The following is a 23742-nucleotide window of genomic DNA, read 5'->3' on the forward strand; positions in this document are numbered from 1 at the left end:
TATCTTTTCGTCCTGGGCATGACGTTAAACTGTTCCGTTCCAGAGGACCAGCGACCCTCGAATGTAAACGGCCACGAAAGGAAATTATGTGTGTGTGAGGTGTTCTCTATAGGTTGGGTTTCAGGTGGTTGTATTGTAGTAGCTTGACATTTCTTGGAGGGCACTTTCAAGGACAGACTCAATCTTCTGGAAGTCTGCTTGTTGGGTCGTAATGCAGAGGTTGTCGGCGTAGATGAAATGCTGGCATTAGGCATTGGGTAGTGGCTGGTCGTTTGTGTAGATATTGAAAAGGAGGGGGGCGAGCACGCTACCTTGTTGGAGGCCGTTCTTTTGGGCTTTCCATTTACTCCTCTGGTCATTTAACTGGACATAGAAGCGCCTGTTGTTGAGGAGGCTTTTCCTGACCATTGTGCGGTGTTGGACAGTGTCGTAGGCAGCAGAGAGATCTCTGAATGCTGCTCCAGTTATTTGTTTCCCCTCAAACCCATCCTCAATGTGTTGGGTGAGGTTGAGCTCTGTCCAGCACAGGAGCGGCTGGGACGGAAACCAGCTTGGTCTTTAGTCAGCTTGGTATCTATGAGTGGCAACAAGGCGTTGGAGTAGCAGCTTCTCATATAGCCTTGTAGGTGATGCAGAGGGAAATGGGTCGGTAGCTCTTTGTGGATAATGGGTCTTTGCCAGGTTTAGGGATTGCAACCACTTTGGCCTTTTCCCAGACAGAAGGGATGGTTTTCTGTGCTATGCATGTGTTCAGCATCCCCACAAGCCAGGTCTTTGCGTTGGGTCCCAGGTGCTGTAACATTTCTGCCAGTAGGTCATCAATCCCTGCTGCTTTTCCGGGTTTCAACTTTCCCATTGCAGTTTCAAGTTCTTCTAGGTCGAAGGGTTTGGTTTGAGGGCTGGCTGATTGTGGTTAGTCTGATACCACTGTGCGATGGTATTCTCCTGTGGGTCGGTGGCGGTCTTGGTCACAACTGGTGGCCAACAGTTGTGACCAACACCGCCACCGACCCACATAGAATACCATCGCACAGTGGTATCAGACCAACCACAATCAGCCATCCCTCAAACCAAACCCTTCGACCTAGAAGAACTTGAAACTGCAATGGGAAAGTTGAAACCCGGAAAAGCAGCAGCGATTGATGACATACTGGCAGAAATGATACAGCACCTGGGACCTAACACAAAGAACTGGCTTGTGGGGATGCTGAACACATGCATAGCACAGAAATCCACCCCTTCTGTCTGGAAAAAGGCCAAAGTGGTTGCCATCCCTAAACCTGGCAAAGACCCATTATCCCTGAAGAGCAACCGACCCATTTCCCTCCTCTGCATCACGTCTTTCTTATACCTGTGGTGTGCGGGCTCCATCCATATACCTATACCAGTTGTGATGCAACAGAGTTTGCTGTGACCGTTGTGAATTTTGGGTGGTGTGGTCTTTGCCAAGACGGTGGATTGTGGCCCATGCCTTCCTGCTGTTATTTGTCATGTTGGTGTTCTCTATATCTTTTCGTCCTGGGCATGACGTTAAACTGTTCCGTTCGAGAGGACCAGCGACCCTCGAATGTAAACAGGTGTTGGGACAGGGACAGGTGTTGTCTTGATGCATCCCGTGATGATGCCACAGGTGTCATTTAGGGCTGTGTCGACCAATTTGGTGTGACGTGATCGGCTCCAGCTTGAGCAGGCATACTCTGCTGTAGAGAAAGACAGGGCCATGGCAGTTGCACGGATTGTTTGTGGGTCTGCGCCCCACTTGGAGTTAACTCGCTTTCACAGGATGTTATTGTGGGTGTTGACTGTGGCTTTTGTGTTCTCCAGAGTGTCCTGTCCTGTAACTCCAAGATACATGGGGTGGGTATGGTTGGAGAGTTTGTGACCATCCCAAGTGACGCTCAGTTCTTTTTTCGCGTCTCGGTTCCTCAGGTGGAAGCTGCATAGTTGTGTTTGTGTGTGTCTTTCTTTTTCTGTCTTTCTTTCTTAGGACGGAGATCAAGGTAGACGCCGTAGGAAGGCTTAACACAAGCCGATGCCCCTAGAGATCCATCCCAAAGCTTCTCTCAGGGAGCCCAGCAAGCCAGCTAGCCAGCAAGCCTGCCCAGTCAGCCAACGCAGCCAGTCAGCTCCGCCAGTCAGCCAGTGTAGAAAGTCAGGCTGCCAAGCCAGAGCATATCAGCCCTTGCAGTCAGCCATTGCAGCCATAACAGCCTTGCTCAGTCAGCTCAGCCAGGCCTCTCTCGAGGCCTGGCTCTCTGTCTGCCTGGCCCGGTCTGCCCTGCCCTGCCTTGCAGCAACAGAACCAGCCTTTCTGGCAAGCCAGCCAGCTCAGAATGCGAGCTGAGCAAGCCAGTGCAGCAACAAGCCCAGACTAGGTTACTGCAGCCTTACTGTGCAGCCACAGCCACTCAGCCCAGACCAGCAGGAGCAAGCCAGGCTCCAACCCTTGCAGCGCAGCCTTAGGCCGGATAGTCCCCCTGCCTGCACTTTGTTGCCTTCCTGGCCTGTCTGCCTGCCTAGGCGCCTCGGTCTTCCTGTCTGTCTGCCCTGGCCTGCCGGTCTGAAACTGGTTTAGACTAACTGCGTGCTTGCCAGCTGCACTGGCTTGCTGAGCTCGTATTCTGAGCTGGCTGGCTTGCTAGCAAGGCTGGTTCTGTTGCTGCAAGGCAGGGCGGGGCAGACCGGGCCAGGCAGACAGAGAGCCAGGCCTCGAGAGAGGCCTGGCTGAGCTGTCTGAGCAAGGCTGGTATGGCTACAATGGTTGACTGCAAGGGCTGATGTGCGCTGGTTTGGCAGCCTGACTTTCTACACTAGCTGACTGGCGGAGCTGGCTGGCTGCGTTGGCTGACTGGGCGGGCGTGCTGGCTAGCTGGCTTGCTGGGCTCCCTGAGGGAAGCTTTGGGATGGATCTCTAGGGGCATCGGCTTGTGTTGAGCCTTCCAACGGCGTCTACCTTGATCTTCGTCCTAAGAAAGAAAGACAGAAAAAGAAAGACACACACAAACTCAACTATGCAGCTTCCACATGAGGCAGGCAGGCAGGCACGCAGGCAGGCATCAGCTGCCTGCGTGCCTGCGTGCAGTGTTTTCCAGGCAGCAGAGAGATCTCTGAATGCTGCTCCAGTTATTTGTTTTCCCTCAAACCCATCCTCAATGTCTTGGGTGAGGTTGAGCTCTGTCCAGCACAGGAGCGCCCGGGACGGAAACCAGCTTGGTCTTTAGTCAGCTTGGTGTCTATGAGTGGCATGAGGCGTTGGAGTAGCAGCCTCTCTTGTAGGTGATGCAGAGGAGGGAAATGGGTCGGTAGCTCTTTGGGGATGATGGGTCTTTGCCAGGTTTGGGGATTTCAACCACTTTGGCCGTTCTCCAGACAGAAGGGATGGTTTTCTGTGCCATGCATCCCCACGAACGAGGTCTTTGCGTTAGGTCCCAGGTGCTGTATCATTTCTGCCAGTATGTCATCAATCTGCAGCTGCTTTTCCGGGTTTCAACTTTCCCATTGCAGTTTTGAGTTATTCTAGGTCGAAGGGTTTGGTTTGAGGGCTGGCTGATTGTGGTTGGTCTGATACCACTGTGCGATGGTATTCTATGTGGGTTGGCGGCGGTGTTGGTTACAACTGTTGGCCACCAGTTGTGATGCAACAGAGTTCGCTGTGACCGTTGTGAATTATGGGTGGCTCCCTGAGGTCCTTGATCCCCATGGGGTCCGACAGTGGTCATTGAAGCGTGCACACACATGCACACATGCACCTACACACGCACAGGCGCACATGCGTATGCACACCTGGACCTGTAAATGAACAACAACACAAAAACTAAGGCACTGGTGTCAGACTTCTGGTTTACCGGAACGGGGTTCAACTCCCTGCAGTGCCCTGCTCAATGTGTTGTATTTACATGGTTCATTGGTCCATGGTCTCAGGTCATTGAGCGGCGCGCTATAGTGCGCGATTCTTCATCATTGTTGAGGATTTAAAAAAAAAAGGTGAAAATCAAGGAAAAGCGAAAGGCTATAGTCCATGGTCACGGACTGCATACTGGCCAAGGTCATTTATACTGGTGAAGATCATTTACTAGTCTTATGAAGGTCATTTATACTGGTGAAGATCATTTACTAGTCTTATGAAGGTCATTTATACTGGTCAAGGTCATTTACTAGTCTCATGAAGGTAATTTATACTGCTCAGTCATATACTGGTCACGGTTATTTATACTGGTGAAGGTCATTTATACTGGTCAAGGTCATTTGTACTTGTCAAGGTCATTTATACTGGTCAAGGTCATTTACTAGTCTTATTGAAGGTCATTTATACTGCTCAAGGTCATTGATATTGGTCAAGGTCATTAAGTGGCATGCTATAATGCGCGATTCTTCATCATTGTTTAGGATTTGAAAAAAGGTGAAATCACGGAAAAGCGAAAGGCTATAGTCCATGGTCACGGAGGGCATACTATAGTATGTTGTTTTTCACGATTTCGGAGGATTTGAAAAAAAGGTGAAAATCACGGAAAAGCTAAAAGCTATAGTCCATAGTCTCGGAGGGCATACAAAAATGTGTGGTGCTATACAGGCCGTTCTGGAAAATTTGGGACAGAGGTTCATCGTTGGCATCCAGGGAGTGTGTGTGCAAAATTTGGCATCGACTGGGTTAATGGTGCTGGAGATTAGCTGTTAACAAACTGACGGACACAAACACACACACACACACACACACACACACTCAGAGTGCAAAACATACTCTCTCCCCATGGCTTTGGCCTGGTGCCATACCGTTATTAATTATTGCCTACAATGTCAATTGTGAAATAACTTTACCGTTAAAATGCAAAATTTACATTTCAACGAATGGACCTCGTAAAACAAAACAAAAACTAAGGCACTGGTTGTGGTACTTCTGGTTTACCGGAATGGGGTTCGACTCCCTGCAGTGCTCTGCTCAATGTGTTGTATTTACATGGTTCATTTTTATTTTCTGCTCATTGTGTTGCCTTTTCATAGATGATAACCCCCAGGTTCTTTAATGTGTTTGCACTCCCTACAGTTAGGTTATCAAGACAACCAAGTCTATTTATTTATTATTTCTGTTCACTAGAACTAGAACCAATTACCAAAGTAGGCTTTCTAATGACACAACTCGCCTTTGTTTTGATGTGTAGCAAAAACGTTCTTTTTATTTACGCCAAAGAGTAGAGGCTGGTCTGCATTCATGCGAGCGGGGAAGTTTAGAGTAACATAGCTCTAAATGAAACGCATTAGAGCTAGTATGGACCAGAGCTAGTAGTCATAACACTTCATGGTATATGCATAGTTTATATAGTTTCATTATATAAATATATTAAACAGAGAGGACTGGAGTCAATTGGGTTATAGTATGTTTAACACTAATTTGAAGCTGTCAAAATCTGACAGACTTCTGGCGGCCAAGGCCACGCCCACCTTTTGGTAACGCCCACTTTCGGCCACGCCCACAAAAAGGGCCCCCCATGTAATTTGCCAGGCAGGCTCCACTGATGGGTACATGTGCTGTGGGCATTCCTTTTGCTTCCAAGTCCCTCCTTATCTTTCCGTTTGGTGCTTTAATCATAGAAGAGCTCAACTTGGGTGTTTCCAATAAATGGACATCAATGCTTTGATTGTTCTTAATATTTCTCTAACACCTTCACTTTCCTGCAGGTAATTCTCTGGGGTGTTTTGGAACCAAACACATAGGCTACATATTCAACAAAATGTTTAGGAGTAATTTAAACATGTTTGTTTGGGTTTGTGTGTGTAGGCATGCACGGCTTGGGTAGCCGTGGACGGTGGATATGCACGGCTTGGGAAGGTGGATATGCTCCTGAGGAGGAGGATTCTAAAAACGACTTAACGAATTAATAAATCTTATTATTATTATTATTATTATTACATTATACAACAGAACATACTGTATGTCCGATTCGTTTCCCACTGCTTTTTCCATTATAGTACTGCGACAATGGCCCCCAGAAGTCGGCATACCCCTACCGGAGGTAGGACCAAACACAACATAGTTTTTCCTCATCTCTAAGGCCTCCCATACATGAAATGGATTCTTGTATAAAAATATTTTACTGCAAAGGTGGTGAAATTGTTATTTAAAGTTATACACTTCAAACTAAAAATAAAGCCTGTCCGTCTGGTGGTTGAGGCACTTAAAGGCATGTAGATTCACAATGGAAGCTCTGAGAGGTTCAAAACTTGGCATACTTGAAGCCAGAACATACCTCTACATTCTAGAAAAGACTGAATGTCAATATCTGAATGTCAATATGAGATATAGTCATTTGAACACATACTTACAGTAGGCGGAATTGTACATCTATGTAGATGTCTTCTCTACTTTGTAGTGACTCTGGAATGGATTGTCATAGCAACACATATGATGGCTTGTAGGAAAGGTGAGGTTCTACTGAATCCAGCAATACCAATTGTGTAAATGTAGCTTGCATAATTGTGGAGTTATGCCACAAAACGTATATGGTGTCCCAAACGGGGGGAAATAAAACTAATGAAATCTACAGTATCACATTAGTTTTATTTTAACTTCACTTATCAAGGGTGGGAAAACATAAACAAATCACTTGAGTAGAAGTCCCTAAAATGTATGAAATGTCTCAAACTTGAGAAATGAGAAATTGTGAACAAATAGATGCCGCTTCAATAGAGAAATATGTACAACTACAATAGGCGGAATGTAAATCTATGTAGAATGTTCTCTTTACTTTGTATTGACTCTGACATGGATTACCATAGCAACACATATGAGGGCCTGTTGGAAAGGTATGATTCTACTGAATCCAGCAATACTGATTGTGCAATGGTAGGTCTTATACTCATGGAGTTATGGCACTAAACGTATAACGTGTACCAAACTGGAAAAAACAAAGAAAGAAAGGAAACAGTAAATGAAATCTTCAGTCCATAAACAGTTCACAAATTCACTGTTACTGCAAAGACAGTTCACTTTACTAGCCTGCATACATTTTCTAAAAACATTGAATCAGTATAAGTTGTCACATAGAATTCACTGTCCTGCAGCCAAAATGCGCTGGGGACTAGAAGCTGAGACACAGACAAGGAAACAGGTTTCTGGATTAACAAACCTTTTTATTCAAATTAAATGTTCTTATCTAAACTGTGTGTGTGTGTGTGTGTGTGTGTGTGTGTGTGTGTGTGTGTGTGTGTGTGTGTGTGTGTGTGTGTGTGTGTGTGTGTGTGCGCGCGCGTGCGTGCGAGACAAGGCCAAATCAACAGTCCATTAAGAGGGTCAGTCAGGGTTGAGTGTGTTGGGGGAGGGGGTCCTCAGAGGAGATAGAGTTGTTGGGGATCTGGGATAGTGTGTTGGGTTTGGGCGTCTGTAGTGGAGCAGTAGAGAGGACATATTTCTCTACACCACTGGTGTCACTCATCCACATCATCGTCAAAAGCAGCATGGCTCACATTTGGGCAGTCAGAGCAAGAGCAAAACTCTGTGCAGGTCAAGCCTACTGAAAGACACTGGCATTTACTGCTATTATTGCACTTTCCGTCTTTACAGTATAAGTGGGTGATGTCTCTGACTTCTTTAGGTGCAGGTGCTTTGACGAACATCACCGGTTCAATAGACCCATCTTCTCTTAGTCTCCACCCTCCACCAACTGGGTCCCAGAGATGAGGCTTGGCCACATGGCTGTGACACCACACTGCGGTCTGGTACATAGCTCTTGATACATGTTGCTGAAAGGCATCTTCTGTTGGGGGTAAATTTGCAGCTGATGAATCTGTTGTAGATGCCAGTGTGTACCTCAGTTCATCCAAGGTGGTGCAAGGACGGCCATCTTCCCTTTTCTTTTGGCCATAGAGAAGGAGGGCATACTTTCTTGCCACAGGAATTGCCTCCCCCAGACTTCCAGAAAGACCAAAATTGGCCATCTCCTTTAAGTCACTCAGATGGGTCTTGAGTCTGTTAAAAGCAGTAGCCTTCCCAATTCTGTATAAGCTGCTTGTGGTATCACAACCTGTGAGGGCGTGGCATGCAGGTAGACATGCACAAAGTGCTGCACCAAGATTCTTCGCAATGGCACAGACTGGGACAAACCTCTCCCTTTGGCCATGTCCAGAGTGCATGAACATTGTTGAGGATCCAAACATTCCTTTGCTGGAATAATACACAAGCAAAACCAGTACGTCTGTATCATCGCATCTGATGACAACCCGAGAATGAGACTTTGCTAGCTGTATTGCATGGAATACCAATCTGGTGTCAGCCTCTTCTTGGTCACTATACATTTCTGTCAAGTTGACAACACCTGACTTGCTGACCACCTTGACCTCCTCACCATGTTCAAAGCCACCTGCCAAAATGACTGTGTTCTCTGAGGAGATTCTCATTGGCCCTGTAGTGGCTATGTAGTTGCTAACAAAGCTGCATAAAGCAGCCTTGTTACCACTGACCTTGAGGTATTTCCTGTAGTTAGGAACATTGGCTTTTCCTGTGATAATGTGTGTAGATCTGCTTGCTTGGATGGTGCCCCTTCTTTGCCTTTCCAGGTCTTTGATTGAGTGTGGATGATCATATCTATCAAATACTACAGCAACACAGTTATTGTTTTCCTTTTCCATCAGCATTTTGATCTTCTTCCAGACACGCTCACCCAGGTCATTGAATGTCTGAAAGCCTGAGTCAGGGAGACTCTGTAGAAGAGCCATGCCGTCGATGATGTATGCAGATGGTTCAGCAACATTAGGCAACTGCTGTGTCTCTTCAACTACAGACTCCAGTTTTTTAGCAAGGTCGGCTTTTGTTGTCTTTCTCATGCTTCCATCATCATAAAACAAAGAGGGTGGGACAGCAGCAAGTTCATGAGACATCACAGTCTCCATGGACACCTCTCTTTGCTTGGATACAGCAAGTAATCTTCGAAAGAGCACATCTGAGTCCATGTGAACCTTTTTAGATGTACTGACTCCACCTGATGTTTTCATGTCTTTGAAAGTTGCACACTGTTTTCTCTTCTCAGGATCCCAGAAGCTCTTTGATTTTTTGGATTTTGCCAGCCGTTGTTCAATAAAAATGGCATTCTGTTCAGCACCATCTTGAAGGAAACTTGACAGCTCTTTTGCAACTTTTTCAGATGCAACCTGACCACTTGCAATATTGATCAGTTCCTCGGGGATACTATCAAGGTCAAAGGGGTTCTGCTTCTGCTCCACAGCTTCCATTATTTTCTGTATGTCTCTCTCATCTCTGTCCATTCTGGAGGCTCCATGTTCTTTGTGTGCTTTTGGGCACCTTGCACCAGTGTCACAAAGGTCTTTCATGCCATCCACGTATGCCGTGGTCACATGCCTCGTCATTAACCATCTTGTGAGAGCTCCCTTTCTTAATGTGAAGCCAACAACTCCACCCTGACTCTTGCCTTCTCTGTTGATGGTTTGCTCCAGTGCCTGATCAGTCCCCACACAGTTGAAGCTGTGATCCTCCGACCGGCGAACAACAAATCCGCCTTCTTGCATGAATGAGTATGCTTCCGGTTGTTCATGTTCAAGAGCTTTCATTTCTGCAACATAGACTGGCATGTACTTGGAATAATTGTTTCTTCCAGCAGCTCTGAACCAAGGGATGACTTCACACATGCAATTCAGGTGTAGTTGAAAGTCGGCTTCACGCTCTGAGCGAAGGATCCGTAGCAACAGATCAGCACCCTTGAGGAACATCAACCAGTATCTGAAAGTTGCTGATTGCTTAGTCCCATCATCTGTGAACATCTGGATAATGTTCTGGATCTCAGTAAGTTCCGTCCTCACCTCACTGACAAGTTGTTTAGCAGTGGCCTTGTCATTGCCATGAAATGCATGCTGTAGATCTCGTAGGAGTTGCTCTTGTGCTCCAGTCATTGCACATTTGCCTTTCTTTTCAAGCCATGATTGCATGGCCTTCCAGAAGAGCCTGAAGAGAGCCTCAGAAGCTAGCTTTATGCCCCTTATCCCTCTTGCCAGATGTTTCCCCTCAAGCAACTGCCGGGCTGTTCCTTCTGCATACACATCTGACTCAGTGAGAATGTCAAAGAGTCCGCCATCGCCATAGAGCTTTCCAATGCTTGCAAGGTAAGCCATTGTAATATGCATACCCCCTAGTCTCATTGTGATCTTCCCTTTTAAGAGCTCTGGTTTGTTCCATAAGATTTGTTGCGCTTTGCTATAAATTGCAAGGTCTGCAGTGACAAGTATGTGGTGTTGTCCTAGTTCTTCAGCTAGCTGTACAAGTCGTATCATGGCTGTATAGATAGTGGACAAATCTGAGGGCGATTCCCTTATGAAGGGCATGTATAGGACACTGGCGACTGGACAAGGTGTGTCTGAAGTGAAGGCATTGTATGCAGACCATGCAGGAATATGCTGTTTATCGTCACTTTGGTTTCGGGCCAGCTTCCATACAAGGTCTCTGTCTTCTGCTGCTTTGGAGATAGCTGTGTTTATGTGTAGCATCTCAGGTTTGGATAGTTCGGGTGGTTCTGGTCGCTTTGGAGGATTGATGTATCTGTAACCAGAAATAATGAGATATGCTTGTCATTAACTCATGCTTTAAATATCAACTCAGTAGACTTGCACTATACCTTGCCAAGTATTCATATTGAACACCCCCATAACCACCAATTCATTTGTACTGTGACTATGCAATAAATACAATTTTAAATAATCCAAACATACCTGTGAAGTTTATCTCCATTCAAGTCAGCTGTGTTCAGCGTTGAGATAGACCTCTCTCGGACTCGTGGTAGGCATTTATCTGCAGTGGAGACATGGCCTCTACGGTACACAACAGATGCCATAGCATGAGTTGTTTGCTTCCCGTCCAAGGTATCCTCATTTTGATCAAAGTTATCGATGGCTGCATCAACAATTCCATGTTCAGAGACTCCAGTGAGGCCAGTTGGGACGTAAACACCACTCTCTGAACTTGATATCTGGTGTGCAAACACAGATGTGAGGAAGTGTCGAACCTCTGTATAGGAAACACAATGCCCCATTGCACTGAGCTCCTCGATGAGTGACCTACTACCAAATTCATGGTGAATCAAAATGGCAAGTCCCAGTGTGATTGGTGTATGAATGTGACAGCACTGTGCAATGAGATCATGGCAGATTGCAATGACACACATGTTGTCCTTCAAAGCTGGTTCCTCATCACAGGTCTTGTAATCTCTGTGGGCATTTGCATCAACACACCAGTTCACAAAGTCATACACATTGTTTGGAACATAGTTGCTGCAATGTAGACGTGACAGTTGATCACTGCTCACATATGATGTATGGTCATGCTCAACCTGCTCCATGCTTTTCCGCAATATGTCTGCAGCTCTATGTAATATGTCCCTGTCAGAGAGACATTGACTTGGCTGTTGTGTCTCACAGTCTTCTGTAGAAGCTGTCTCTTCTGGCTCTTCTTGGAGTTCAGCTCTCATTGCCAATCCCATGGGCACACTTTCAGAGCATACCAAATCAGACTTCCCAGGTCGTACTACAAATACCAGCCTGTGCTTGTAATGCTGTAAGAGCTTTTCCTTCAGTTTCCAGGATCTGTATTTCGTGTGTTGGACCATCTCATCATCCTCCCCAGACTCCAGTGTCTTCAATATGTCATCATAACTCCCAGTCAAGGAGTTGAGTGTCATCACTTTCATTTCTTTTGAGAAAACAGTTTTGTCAATGAGTTCAGTGAGCTTAATAAAAGCTTTGTCATAGATACTGGTCTGCTGTTCGGATTCTTTTTTTCGTCTGGCAGCTGCTATATTACGTACAGAGATATAGTGTTTAAGGCAGCTTTTATGATATTTTGCATCATACGCAAAGAGATCCGGATATGGGAGCAGCCGATGATGTACAACTTCATCAAGCCTTTCTGATGCTGCATGTAGGACCTTGTCTCTGGTACTCTTGCCTGTACCAGTTACAATGGCTGTCAGAGGTTCTGGTCTTGTTCTGGCCTTCCCGCAAATGAAGCAATCTCTTCGTATGTCAAATGATATTGTATCAACCCTGCTCAGTCTTGTTGACGAGGCCGATGCAGGCATGCTCTGACTTTGAACCTTTGCAACTTGTTGCTCACTGATGTTAGTCTTACTGGAGTACTTTGCTCTACACGATACATGATATGATACCTTCATTTTGAACGAAAGTATATCATCTTTGTATGGAGACAGGGTTTTATGGACGTCATCATCTCTCTGTTGAGCAACATTTAGTATTCGTTGAAGGCCTTCTGCTGTGGGCTGTTTGACATATGGATCTTGTTTCTTCCCTTTTTTACCACAGATGATACAAATATTTGGATCCACTGTGTGTACATGACTCTCCATGCTGGTAAAATGAAATAAAAATCACTTTAGAATTTGTTATCTATCCATATTGTCATCAGTGATACCAATTCAGGTGGTATTCTACAGTGGTGGAAAAAGTTACTTGAGTAAAAGTACTGAAATTTGCTTAAAGTACTAAAAGTGGAAAGTACTCTTTATGCAGAAAGCCTCATGTATATAAATCTTTTGAAAATAGCCGATCTACAAGCTCACAATCAAGTAGCTGAAATGTGGCTGAACTGGTTCATGTTTTGTAGTTGTCAAATAATTGTAGTGGAGTAAAAGTATAAACTTTGCCTCTGAAATGTAGTTGAGTAGAAGTAAAAATACAGCACATTTGACATGCTCAAGTAAAGTACATTCCTCAAAATTGTACTTTAGTTTAGTTACTTTCCACCACTGGTATTCTATGTGCTAGTCTATTGTGAATATAGGCTAGTGGACAGGCTCTGTTACATTAAGCTAGGTCACTTTACAGCTAGCTAATTAGCCATTTCATTTGCCAAGGTCCTTCTAATCTTTTCACAGTCCAAAATATTTACATCAATTTACCTGTCAGTTTAGAAAGAAAACCCAAAAGATGCAGATAGAGCAGGTGGAGTCAAATACTGTAGTAACTTCTCAAGTTTACAGAACTGAATGACTTGCTGTTGTGACTTGTGAGGATAACCTTAAGAATGAAATTGCTGCAGCTTAATTGGTTTCCCTTGGCCAGGTGTGCTAAATCAACCTAATAGTTTTATTGCATTTTAGGCATGCATTGCCATTTTCTCTGCTCTAATGTTGAAGTTGCATCTCTCTCTCTCTCTCTCACACACACACACACACACACACACACACACACACACACACACACACACACACACACACACACACACACACACACACACACACACACACACACACACACACACACTTTACAAATGTATATCTTTCTACCCCTACTAAGTAATACGTATGACAAATAAAACTAATCAGTGATAGCCTACTGTAGATTTAATTCATTTTCCCCATTTGGGGCACCTTGCACGTTTAGTGGCATAACTCCATGAGTATATCAGCTACCATTAAACAATCGGTATTGCTGGATTCAGTAGAGTCATACCTTTCCAACAGGCCCTCATATGTGTTGATATGGTAATCCATGTCAGAGTCAATACAAAGTAAAGAGAACATTCTACATAGATTTACATTCCGCCTATTGTAGTTATGTGTTCAAATGACTGTATCTCCCATTTGCATTCAGATATTGACATTTGGACTTTTCTAGAGTGTAGAGGGATGTTCTGGCTTCAAGTATACCAAGATTCAAACCTCCAGGAGCTTCCATAGGGAATCTACATGAGTTTATATGGCTCAACCCCCAGACGAACAGGCTTTACTTTTATTTTGGGGTGTATACATTTATATATCAATTTCACAACTTTTGCAGTAAAATATTTTTATACAAGAATCCATTTCATGTCTGGGAGACCTTAGAGATGAGGAAAAACTATGTTGTGTTTGGTCCTACCTCCGGTAGGGGTATCTCGAAAACTAAAGCACTTTTTGACTGTTTGTCGCAGTACTATTATAATTCCACCTAAGACTGAACCATTCAAATTACTCTTATTTTGAAGTCCGTCAAACGGAAGTGTTGAGGTAAAGCTTGACGGTCGTGTTCAGAGTGATGAAAGTGACGCACCGCTGCTAGAGAGAGAGAGAGAGGCTGCTGCTGCCGCCGAGCTGCCCGCTCTGCTGAGCTTGTCTGCCCGTCCTGACCTGGCTACATGCTGCCTGGAGGTGGAGGAGGAGGACAGGACACACACAACAACAACATGAGCTCCAGGAAAGGTGCGGATATTCGGACGCTTTTTGGGTTGCATGTGAAATAAATGAATGATGTGTCTGAAGGAATGACGCGTGCGTGTGTGGAACGTATTCTGTTGGCGTTAATATAATATGCTATACGATGCTGTGTGTGTGTGTGTGTGTGTGTGTGAGTGTGTGTGTGTGTGTGTGTGTGTGTGTGTGTGTGTGCGTGCGTGCGTGCGTGACCCCTGGACAACCAACTGATATGTCCTCTCGATTTGTCGCCCCCTTCTGTCTGTCTGGCTGTCTTTCTGTCTTCTCTGTATGTCTCTCTCGTTCACTGTCTCGCTCTCTCTGTCCCTCTCCCTGTCTGTCTGTTGCCCCCCTTCTGTCTGTCTTCTCTGTGTGTCTCGTTCTCTGTGTGTGTGTCTGTCTGTCTGTCTGTCTGTCTGTCTGTCTCTCTCTCTCTCTCTCTCTCTCTCTCTCTCTCTCTCTCTCTCTTCTTTCTGGGACTCGAACCTGTGAATAAACGTCCTCCAGTGATGGCCATCCAGGCCAGGAAGAGGAGGCCGAAGGGGAAGAAGGATAAGACGGCGTCCCATCGCAGGTAAGCAGGGCGGCAGTCAGTGAGTCAGTGAGTGGACGGTGTGTGTGTGTGTGTGGTGGTGGGGGTACGACGACATTTAAAATGTCATGTTTGTTGTGTTGCTAATGCTATTAGGCTTGTTGTGTTTTTGTATGATTGATGACGTATGACCTATTGGCACCGTTGCATCTTGCATGTGCAATGCGTTGGAGGTGCGAGCACATATGGAAGAATCCATGCACACCAGCCTGCCAGGGCACTGTCGCTGAATGATGCCTGGCATTATGGGCACCTCAGGTTTTTGCCTTCCTTCCATATTTATAGACGACAAATATAGTTATAGTCTCTCTTCATTCAGATTGGAGGTTAAAAAAGTATATGAAATGACATGTTACACTATAGTGTGTAACATTGCCACTCGTTGACTAGAACTGAAATACAATTGATTGAATACTTCATGAACATGATTATTAATATTAAGTTAACAGTACACAGGTTGTACAGTCAAAGGTTATTGTGCTGAAAGGATAAATGCCCCAGAGGCTTGTTCCCATTGTGGTCCATGCCATTGTACCAGAGGCTTGTTCCCATTGTGGTCCATGCCATTGTACTCAAGTCGTTAAATGGATGGATTATAAATAAAGCTTGTCTTATGTGTGATTCCCCCAGGCCGGCATGGTGATGGGCGCAGTGGTAGCTTGTGTAATGTGTATACACACTCACAGTGCAGTGGCTCTCTGGATTGTATGCTCCCATTGCCGGGGGTAACGTCACGTTGTTGTGATTGGTTAGTGGTCGTTCTGGCAACCACATCTTGTAGCCAGCCTTTAATTGAATTTCCATTGGTGAAGTTAAGGATATATACGGTAGCTGCCATTGATGAAGTTAAGCATAGATAGCTGCCATTGGTGAAGTTAAGGATAGATAGCTGAGCTATCTATCCTTAACTTCATCAATGGCAATTCAATTAAAGGCTGGCTACAAGATGTGGTTGCCAGAACGACCAATCATAGCTGGCTACCTACTGTATGTCATGATTATTAGCCTACTAGTTTGGTATGCACAAAGTGTACCATTATGTGTACAATGTAACCAATCAACATCATTTACATCGTTGGATTCTCCATTCACACTACTGCTTACTAGGCTTAATTTACTGTTGGTAGTAAATGAATGGTTGCTTGGCAACCTAATGGCAGTACGTGACGTCCGTTCGGCAGATGGGATCTAGATTGTGGGCATTTGAGTAGTTGGTGTGTGGACTGTGGAGGGCACGACGCGATTGGAGCGACGTCAGCAGCAGTCAGTCACACAGGCATCAATGAGATGACACCACTACACCGCTTGTACTAGGAATGGGCTGGAAATGACTTCATCCCCATGCTGCATCACAAACAGTAACAGTTGTACTAGTTTTAATAAATCAATTATTATGTACAGTAAAGTACCCGTCTAAATACTGTATATAATTTATACTGATCATCACCATTGGCCATGAGTTATCTCTACATTGATTGAATTTTCCCAGAGGCCATCTCTCTCTCTCTCTCTGTGTGTGTGTGTGTGTGTTTCTCTCCTGAACTTGGTCCAAAGCCAAGGAAAATGTCTTTCATCCTCTTTCATTTCCAGAGTAAGGGGTTGGACTGTCAGGGTTCTATCTCATTGTTTTGTTCCAAATTCTCGCTTGGTCTCCACTCTGAGTCTGAATGCTCTGTCAACTGTCAAGAGTGCCTGCAAACCACATACCACAACAAACACGTGTGCACATGCAGGCATGCACACACGCACGCACACACGCACACTAATTGGCATGTGACCTTCTCAGCTAGCATAATTAAATTAGCACTGCAAGTATCAAATTATTATGTTCTTTGCGATTAGTCGATTCGATTATCGTTTTTTTGCTCTGTTTTTATATCAACGAATCGATGGCGAAAACATTTTAATCGGTTAATTATTTATTTTTTTGTAATTGGCCCAATCAGTTCTGATTAACCGCTTAAGCCTTGATTTATACTTTGCTGCGTTGGGTCTGCAGGATCACATGTGAGCTTTTAAATTGTGACAAAATAAAGAAAAACAAATTCTATGTCCCCCCCCCCCCCAAACTGATTATTTTTTATAATCGATTAAATTGATTATTTTGATTAACCTAAATAAAATTCTTGCTCTACTGGTGTCCTTCAAACTGGTGTTCATGGTAGTGAATACTAAGTATCCAGATAGAGAGGAAGTGTTACGACCAAAAACATGTTGGCACAAATGCAGCTCGCACTGAAAAATGCATAAGGCCTTTAACTCAATGAAATCAATCATGAAATCATTAAATATATACCAACGCATGTCAGCTTGCACCTTATCCAGGATGACCTTTTTATGATTTGAGTGCCCTGGAGTCAGTGGACCTTGTATTATTTATGCCAATTTTCTTTGGTCACACATTTTGAAAAGATGTCCTATGTCTGTCTGAACTTGAAGTTTCATCCCTTGTTGTGATGATGATCTTGAGTTTGGCGTTGGGGGTGCCCTCGACATTTGGCTGGAGCACTGACAGACCTTGATGGCAACATTAGTTTCACAAGCTGGTCTTGCACCATATCAAGAAATCTGCATGGATTAAAGTTCTCATGGGTTTTGGTTAATTTTGCTTATTTAGTCCTAAGCGGTTAGTGACACACACTTAGGTATCGTACCATCCCTAATCCATTTGTATTCTGACAGAATGTTGAGCCTTTAATGTGACTCTCTGACTGACACAGAGCACAGCCTGGCCCTATTGAAGTGTGTTCTCTCCATTCACCTACTGTACTGTACTGTACTGTACTGGACAGCTTTGTCGCTAGGTCTAATTGTTCTGCCAATCCTACAACAGAACACACAATGCATCAAAGTAAGCAGTGTAGTAGAATAAAGGGGTTTCCTCACAACGTAGGAGGCAGTGTTTCAGAAGGTAGGGCCGGCGGCCACCTGTTTGCGGTTGTTCGATCCCCTGCTTCCTCCTGGCCTGCATGCTGAAATGTCCTAGTTCAGGGGTCTTCCGCTCTTCCAGGCCAAGGACCCCTTAGTTGAGAGAGCTTGTAGATCTGCTATTTTTGGCTATTGTTCCCCTCAGAATAGGCGTTCTACGGTTCATGTGATTAATGTAAAAAAAACAAAAAAGGTTCCAATCACACAAATATTTTGCGGCAGTATATATATATATATAATATTGATATTCTCATCATCAATATCGAGGTATTTGGTCAAAACTATATCATGATATTAGATTTTGTCTACAGCAGCACACGAGCACAGCCCTAATGCATTCCATTTGACATTACAACGTGAAAATCTGTCTGCATTTTTAGCATTTATTTTTTGTATGTACACTTGTATTACTAATAGGAACGTGTGCGTGCGTAACTCTATCCTGGTCAGAGCCTAGGTAGAGTTCACAGTCACACAGAGTTCATTTTGATATCACACACCCTGCCTTTTCATCACACAACCTCCACTGAGTCCACTGTACTGTAGGTTTATTTCCACAATAAAGTAGAAACTACTGTACTACTGTACGGTATATGATTGAAAGACTCAGCACTCAGGTTAAAAAGGCTTCCTCCAGGCTGTAGTCAAAGGTACAGCCGACCTCGAAAATGAACACCTCTCTAAGGTTTTCATTTACAACAAAGACATCAGGGGTTTTAGCTGAAATGTTAGAGAACACATAGTCATCATTACGCAGGCTAAACATGCTTGGCTTCACAGTAGAATGCTTATACAGCAGTACACACACACACACACACACACACACACACACACACACACACACACACACACACAGTAAATTATGAATCTGTCATTGAATAATGTATAATGTGAGTTTTTATACAGGCAAAGAGCCCTACAGGACAGGCTATAGGTTATTATTCAACGTGTGTGTGTGTGTGTGTGTGTGTGTGTGTGTGTGTGTGTGTGTGTGTGTGTGTGTGTGTGTGTGTGTGTGCGCGCGTGCGTGTGCGAACAACTATGTAATTGCCATACTCTGCAGTGTTTGCACAACCTTATTTCTAAAGTATTTGGTTAACTAATAGCAATATACAGCCTATAGGTGTGCTTTAATAACTCATTTTTTCCTTCTGGTCCAAACACCTCCTCGCCCTCATTTTATATTGATTACGGTTACTGTGTTCTCTACGTGCTCGTAACACTCCGGTTCGGGTGCGATAAAACAGGAAGAAAATTCCGCTGACTTATGCTGTCTATGGGAACGCAATACTTATTTTTGGATCAAAACCAGCTTGTTTTTTGCCTCATTTCTGTAAACGATACAAACTGTATGTTTTGGGTGAATTAAATTACATTTGTTACTTATAGATTATTCACTTCCTGATTTTCGGTTTCCAAGGGAAACGGCTTTCAAAATAATATAGGGTCTCTCATAGAAAATGTGAGTGAGTTAAATCTAAGCACATGATTATGAACCCTAGCATTTCTATTCTGGCTGCAAACATTCTGCTGAAAATAGCCGATGAACAAGTTTGGAACAGGTTGTGAGGTTGTAGAGGCAGTGGCTCAGGAGGTAGAGCGACCAGAATCGGAAGGTTCCCGCCGGTTCAATCCCCGGCTCACCGTGAGTTGGTGTCAGAGTGTCCTTAGACTGCTAAATGCTCCCAATGAGCATGGTGGTACCTTGCATGGTTTCCTCTGCCAACGGTTTGTGAATCTGTAATTGCAAAAGGTGCACCAAAAGAAAATGCACCATTTAGATCGGTTATTCTCACCCAAGTGATTTGGTGTAGAGGAGTGAAAAAGAAGTGGATCAAAGTAAAGTATAGAGCTTTGTGTGTTCCCGATCAACTAAGTATGTACAGTATGTAGGTAGGATGTAAGTGTTCAAGTAGGAAAGACACAATGTGAAATTATGCCTGAGGGACAACAAACCTTTTATACACACACTTTTATACTTTCAGATTATTGTTTTATTGTCCCTCCCTTCAGACATCCCTTTAATCTTTTCTTTCCATTCCCACCATCAGTTCAACAAAGAGAACCTGTGTTTTTGTTTTGAGGAGTATAGCAACAACTTCTGTGTGTGTCTCTGTAGGGTCATTCATCATCTGACTATGGGGCCATCATTGTCACGTTCCATTACTAGATATGAGCATTTATGCAACTTCAATATCACCTAAGCACCTCAGTGGCATGGCATAATAATAATAATTGTAATAATAATAATAATAATAAAGTGGATATCTTTGTTACAATGCTGCAGTAAAGCAGAGTGTGAGCCTTTTAAAAGCATAAAATATAGCTTAAAGGACAACTTTGGTTTCTTTCAATTTCAATCAAGGTTCATGTTTTAGGTTGTATTTTGAGAAAGTAAGTAAGTGTTCATTATTGTTCATTTGCTGCGGGGGCATTCGAACAAGTGGTTAAATATGTATTTTTTATGCTAACTTTTACGCCGATTTCTTTATCATAATATTTACTATAGTCCTACTAGACCCCAGGAAATTACATCTGGCCACAAAAGATCACAGGATCTATTGAATGTGAAGAGGGAGGTACTGCTCTCATACTGTGTGTTGTAGGCTCAATCGTCAGTCTGTCACCTCCACATTCAGTAGATCCTGTGAGCTTTTGTGGTCAGATGTCATTTCCTGGGGTCTAGTAGGATCAGGATGATGGTAAATCATTATAAAGAAATCGCTAAAATCGTTAAAACGGAAGAAATAAAAAAACACTCTTCTTTTACTTTCTCTAATAACAACCTAATTCTTAAGACAAGTTAACTTTATTGGCGAGGCGGGTTAAATAAAGCAATGAAGCATAATGGGATTTAACTTGTCCTCCTGCGAGGAAGTTTGGTAATCATGCGCCTACCCTACCGTGTTGTGGAGCTGCATGCTCGGCTGGGCTTCATGGCTATTTACATTCACTGACGTTGTCATCACCAATAAATCCAAAAAGCCCACATTTTCGCATATGAGGGGGGTGAAGAAAGGAAGACAGGTTCTCAATCACACGCAATCCACGTGCACAGTTGACGTTCCACGTGCACAGTTGACGTGCAGATTGCATGCACCGTGAGAATACATGGGCTTCAAAATAAAAGAAATGCGGTTTTAGTCCACCCATAAGGTAATAAAAGTATGTTTTATTTTCTAATTATCAAGTAATCTTTCGCGGGCCGGTCAGAGTCACCCTGTGCAGGGGCCGTACAATGCCCAGGTCTGACCTAAAACATGAACCGTGTTAGAAAAAAAACTAAGTTGTCTTTTAAGCGATGCAGGTAAAAGACTACGCTCATGCCATATCGCAATATTATGATATGCAAACTCCCAGACAATAATCTAATCACATAATACATTTTCTTGTTATTATATTGGTTCTTTCGGGTGGAAACCAACCATGTCCCAATCTGTTACTTACAAAAAGCAATGGTTGCAGATCTACAAGCTCAAAATTAGCTTGCAGATCTGCTACCTTTGATGCTTTTGTGCACATTAGGCTGTGTATGATCAAGTAGGGAGTACATTAAAAAGAAATCACACCCATGTGAAGTGAGTGGTGCAGCTCTGTGTGGGGGTCCCCGGGCGGTCCCTGGAAGTTCCAGACCCACAGGATCACAGCCAGGGTGCCGGCCCGGTTCCGGCGAGCCGCCCCACGTCCGTAACGGTAGAGAAATGAGAGAGTTACCATGTGGGGGTCCCCGGAACATCCAGACCCCCAGGAACGCGCCGATTCCCGCGAGCCGCCCCACGTCAGAAACGGTTGAGAAATGACAGAGTTACTGTGTGGGGGTCCCTGTACTGTACCCTCTACTCTACTGTACTGTACTGGTACACCCGAAATCATCATATATACAGTTAATATGTGCGTGGGTGTTTGTGTGTGTGTTAGGTTGCGCCCAGGTGGTGAAAAACAACCATGCTGTTTTCGTGCTCAGACCTAGCCAGTAGCCACCCACCCAGCCAGCCACACACATACTGTAGCTCCGTAAGGGAGTGGTTGCAGTTGCACCACTCAAAAAAAAACCTAGAAAAACGTAATATTAAATTATACATATGGAGATAAGAAGAGGTTAAATATATTACCCAGATATCTTTGATCTCATTGGGACTTCCTTATAGACTGTGCTACTAGTAGCTCGCCCCATCTGCCATTGTGTGTAGAAGGAAACCTGATCTGTGGTGACTCATAGCTGATGCTGCTGCTACACACACTGCACCTTAGTGTAATCGAGCACATTGATTTGTTCTGCTCCCTGTTCTCTCATTGAAGTCTGAGGCCTACAGCACCAGACAGGACCGTTCATTGATATTAGCCGGCAAGAAACTGGCTTATAAGGCCTTATACGAGCTTATTGTATACGCTAAATTATACAAGGTCTCAAAGAAGGAGGCCATGCCTTTTAGTGTTCATTTTGGTTTCCTTTTGGCTCCTGCACCTCACCCAACCAAGTATTCTGGCAGATGAGATGAGCGGTGGGTTCTGACATGAGTTTATTTTAAATATTAATGTTATCTTATCATTAGAATCTTAGTGTTTTGCCAATTATTTATGGGCTCACTGACAATTCCATCATGGTTCACCAGGAGGTCCCCAGGCCACAGGTTGGTTGCTATATTGATGACCAGGGGATAGTGGTCTACTCTGGAGTGAAGGGTCTACTCTAGACTGTCTCTTAGAACATGATGAATTAATTTAATTTAAGAGGGGAAGCTGGCTGCCATGAACGAACAAGCCACTGCTTTGTATCAGCTGCTAAATGGTAAATGGTGCATTTATATAGCGCCTTTATCCAAGGCGCTTTACATAGATTGTGCATTACATTCACCCATTCACACACACATTCATACACTGATGGCGGCGGAAACCATGCAAGGCACCAATGAGCACATCAGGAGCAATTAGGGGTTCAGTGTCTTTGCTCAAGGACACTTTGACACTAGCTCTGGGGGAGTCGGGGCTCGAACTGGCAACCTTACGGTTCCCACCCAGCCACTCTACCCCTGAACCACCGCCGCTGGCGCTGCTAATGTTATGTTCTAAAATGTACCGTATGTGCTGCTGTGTCTGAGAGAGAGAGCTGCGTGTGGGTAAAATATCTCTGCATCCATCCTGTCCATCCATGGCTGTACTCTATGTGAATGTGTTTGTTTGCTCTGAGGTTTGTTTGGACAGTAGAATGTGCACAGCTCAGCCAATACAGCTTCTCTCATCAATATGGCAGCACTCCAGGAACAGTTGGTGCTCCTTGTGGGTCAATATCAGGGTTGGTGGTAGGTGGTAGCATGCAGGCACTGCACACACGGGACGGGGGTACATGGCTCGGTTTGTTTGCTTTCCCTACCCTTTCTATGCTTTCTATGCGTGCACTCAGCACGTCACTCTCGACATAATGTGGCCCTTGGGGAGAATTATTCCATTTGGACTGTGGGCGTGCTTAGTGTCTGATTTAACATATACTTGCTTGTATTTGTTTCTCCCGATAAATCATGATATATAATACTAGAATTTCGCGGCCGCTTAGCGGCCGCTCATCCCAGAGTTACTTTGCCACGCACTATGGGAAGACGGAAATTGCGGGAGTTGACTCCACATGTAGTAACGGATGGGTTATTAGTTATTATTATGTGTCCTTATTAGTGTAGTGTAGTGTAGTCAACACGTTATGGCTCATACACACTGCCCGGTATTTGCTCCGATTATGCTGTCGGGGAGCATTTTTGGCGCTGGCCGACAAAACCCCTGATCTGACGTTACTGGTAGATCGTGATCTACCTTTTGGGCACCGCTTAACTCAACCTTTTTTGTCCCAGGGCACACTTTTCATAGCCTAAAAATCTCGGGGCACACCTAGATATACGGTTTGTGTACACTGTATATATACCGGTGTGTATATATAGTAAATATATATATAATATATATATAATATATATATAATATATATAAATATATATACATATAGAATATTAGTGGTCCATGACATGAAAATGTTTGAGAACCACTGCTGTAAAACAA

At 44.1% G+C, this 23742-nt stretch overlaps 1 protein-coding gene across 1 annotated transcript in view; it reads left to right on the forward strand.

The window, feature by feature from the left end:
* Positions 1-14052: 14052 nt before the first annotated feature.
* Positions 14053-23742, forward strand: part of LOC310857791 (SRSF protein kinase 2-like) — a 93102-nt gene continuing 83412 nt past the window's right edge. The window contains exons 1-2 of the mRNA XM_083763676.1: positions 14053-14189; positions 14688-14754. Coding sequence (XP_083619802.1) covers positions 14126-14189; positions 14688-14754 — 131 coding nt within the window. The 5' untranslated portion in view covers positions 14053-14125. The remainder of the gene's footprint in view (positions 14190-14687; positions 14755-23742) is intronic.

This window comes from Protomyctophum parallelum, assembly GCF_964188405.1.
Source record: "Protomyctophum parallelum genome assembly, chromosome: 4".
In the NCBI taxonomy this organism is placed as follows: Eukaryota; Metazoa; Chordata; class Actinopteri; order Myctophiformes; family Myctophidae; genus Protomyctophum; species Protomyctophum parallelum.